Here is a 3,527-nt window from a genome sequence, read left to right on the forward strand (position 1 = left end):
AACACAAATATTCTTGACAGAAAAATTCCCACCATACCGTTTCTCAAGTAAATTTCTTAATTGGGAAACAATTAACTGATAACATACAAAACTTGAACGTGTTCCTTTCAATATGATCGAGAAGAAAAATGTGTAACCTTTTCATTTAACCATATGAAATAAACTTTTATTGGAAGGAATGCTTAAGATTCCAGAGAACTAAATCCATCAAAATATCAAAATACATGGCTAAGAGAATTAAGAAGAACATCAACATTTCAGAAAGTAATTCAACTGAAAACAAACGATATTCGATCATGATCGAGGGTGGAACTCACTAGCTAGCAAGTCTCATTTCTGCATGAAGCTCCGAATGTTATTTGTGGAGGTCCACAGGTTGAGAGCCAGAAGGAGAATACCTATGAAGAAAGCAGCAACTGTCCATGGGTTAGAGAACTTTTCAGTCTTGAATGAAGCCACCCATGTATACCCTCTAATTCTATAACCACTGTTCAATTTCTCGCAGAGATCAACATAGTAAAACTTGTTGTGCGGGATACCCTTGTAAAGGTTGTTGAAGAACTTGCAACCATCTTCATCACTCAGCCAGTTACCTATTACTTTCGCCTTGCAGAGTAATTCCATATCTTCTTTGGAAGAGATGAGATTGTCCATTAAGATGGCATAAGATGTTATTTCATTTGAATAACCCGGGTAGCATTGCTCAATAGCAATAAGGTTCCTGAATAATGATTCAGACAACATTCCAACGTTTAGCTGTGGAATAGTAAGTACTCCATTGAAAACTCCATTGGTGAGAACGCGGCCCTCTTCAAATTCTATGTCCATTATGCTTTCTCTTTCCACTTTTCTGAATCTAATGCCTGCCTTTGAAAGCGCAGTCGCAGTATGCATCTGATGTACTTCTGGATCGAAGAAATCCTGTTTACGAACTTTATTTTCTCTCTCGTCTTTGATCTCCATTGGAACAACTATAGAAGATCTTATCAGATCGAGTATGTGCAGAACATCAGCATCACCATGACAATTGTGTCTATGAAGTTGGTCCTTGAGAAGATGGTCTTTATAGGATTTGCAACTATGCTTCAGTGATGGTAAATTGGTGAAGGCATCAAGAATGAGAATAGAGAGGGAGGAGTGATCACCTTGGCAATTTCCAAGGATAAGGTTATATAAACTCTCCAGAACAAACCAAGGTAGTTGATTTTCTAGGAGCAAAAGGTCATGGCATAGGAAATGAAACATGCAATCCATGTTGAATACTGGGTCATCATCCTGCTTAAGATCCTCATACTTACACTTCCGAAATAGTTGAATCAGGAAGCAACCGTCACGTATCATCATCTCCATGAAGTCTTTGGAGGAAATATGATCAAGTGGTTCCGCATAAAAATCACGGCCGCTTTTCACAAAAGTGTCTTCATTTTTTTGATCTGAATGCTCAATAACTTTCGCCATCAGCTCTTCCAAATTTACATTCATGCCTCTGAGAATTTCATCCAAGTACGTCTTTTTCACTCGTTCCATGAGTTCCAATTCTTCTTCCTTGACTTCCTTCCCTTCCTTGCATTCCTCGCGTTCTTTTCTCCCCTTGTGTTTCTTGCATTCATCGCATATGTTACATTCCTTGCTTCCCTTTTGGGGATAATGAAAAGGTCCAATTGCGACCACATCAGGCGTATATGCCTCGGAATTTTGTCTCCGCAGCACCTTAGGAACTTTGAAGATGCATTTCTTGGTTTTCTTGCATTTCTTGCAATCATAGACTACCATATTAATAGTATGATCTGCCATTAATACTGAACAAGTTGAAAGGGAACATAGTTAATCAAATTATTTAATGAAAAGATAGAACTTAACAAATGAAAGTGTTCACATGCATGTAGTAATGTACCTGAGGAAAGGCGGCTGAGTCTCTGAGATAGACGAGTGATTTACTTCAATTAAAGCTCGAAGAGGTAAGTAGATTAAGAACTGATAAGCCTAGGTGGAGATTTTGTATAATAAACTGGTTAATTTTTGGAGGACTTTTGCAGAAAATTAGTGCGTTTTGAAATCGAACTTAAACAGAAACTGATAAGGGAATTTAATGGTGCAGAAAATTGCTGCGACTACTTGTTCTTTTATACTGCACATGAAAGTTGCTGATGGATCAAGTTTATCCAGTTAGTACGTTAAATACTCACTGGCGATGACCTCGAAGTCCTGCTTAATAGTTTCTTTATTGCATACCAACCCTTCCTTTGTTCCTTTGCTGGCGACTCCCCAAATAATATATTTCATCACATGAGGACGATCAACAAGTCTCGAGGTTATTACTGCATTTTTAAGTTACATGCATGCACATGCATGAAAAATAATCATCGTCTTCTAAAGGTAGATTGTAGAATAAAAGCTTTGCAAAACATGTGTGTTGTGTGTGTATATATAGGAATTTTCTCAGGTGCGGATTTCCGTAACCACTTTCCGGCCACATTTTTACATCTTAACCGTTCAGTTTTTAAGTCCTAGTGTATAGATCACCTCTCCAAAATTTCAGCCAATTTGGTGATCGTTAAGGCATCCAAAACTGCATTTTACACGAACGGACCGAATCTGTTGAACCGGAACCGTTCGTATTTATAATGGTAAATTACAGTTTTGGTTGCCTTAACGATCACCAAATTGGCTGAAATTTTGCAGAGGTGATCTATACACTAGGACATAAAAAATGAACGGTTAAGATGTAAAAATGTGGCTGGAAAGTGGTCGAAAACAAGAAAACCGTACCGTCCGCTCGGTACGGACGTCCGCACCTGAGACGGACTGATATATATCTATATATATATATATATATATATGATTACGGAAACAGTCCGGTACTACGAGAACATATATGCATTGAATCTGATTGACCAACAAGTCTTCTTATTCAAGTTTTTAATTTGGTATTCCTTTTTTTTTTCCTCAAAATACCTCTAGAAAAAAAATTGGACAAAGTTATCAGAACAAGTGAATAATTTGGTAATACTCTATTCTTCTCCTTGAGGAGGAATATATACAGTTACATTGTGTGTACAATAAAAAAGGCAATGAATACTGCTTACAATAGGAAACTAAATCCTAATTGATTACAAAATATTTACAGGAATGTTTACAGCTCATTCCAACACTCCCCCTCAAGTTGGTGCATAGATGTCAATCATGCCCAACTTGTCAAATGAGCTGTTAAATGCTTTTCTTGAAACTGCTTTGGTTAGAATATCTGCTAACTGCTCTTTTAATTGGAAAAATGGAAACCGGATTATTTTCCGGCCGAAATTTTCCTTAATGAAGTGTCGATATACCTCCACATGTTTTGTACGGTCATGCTGAATTGGATTATGTGCTATTTCGATTGCAGCCTTGTTATCATAGTGTAAGTCCATTGACTTCCTACTCTTGAAGCCCAAATCTTTCAACAGATGTCTAATCCACAGCAACTCTCAAACTCCATGCGCCATGCCTCTGAACTATGCTTCAGCACTAGACCTTGCAACCACTTTCTG

At 37.6% G+C, this 3,527-nt stretch overlaps 1 protein-coding gene across 1 annotated transcript; it reads right to left on the reverse strand.

Annotated features, from left to right (window-relative positions):
• Positions 1–221: 221 nt before the first annotated feature.
• Positions 222–2,115, reverse strand: LOC112198675 (UPF0481 protein At3g47200). Its single transcript, XM_024339807.2, has 2 exons — positions 1,895–2,115; positions 222–1,799 (listed from the first exon to the last, which is right to left on the reverse strand). Exon 2 carries the CDS (start codon positions 1,792–1,794, stop codon positions 331–333), a length of 1,464 nt encoding a protein of 487 aa, XP_024195575.1. The 5' UTR covers positions 1,795–1,799; positions 1,895–2,115; the 3' UTR covers positions 222–330.
• Positions 2,116–3,527: the final 1,412 nt, after the last annotated feature.

The sequence above is a fragment of the Rosa chinensis genome, chromosome 4 (assembly GCF_002994745.2).
Source record: "Rosa chinensis cultivar Old Blush chromosome 4, RchiOBHm-V2, whole genome shotgun sequence".
Classification (NCBI taxonomy): domain Eukaryota; kingdom Viridiplantae; phylum Streptophyta; class Magnoliopsida; order Rosales; family Rosaceae; genus Rosa; species Rosa chinensis.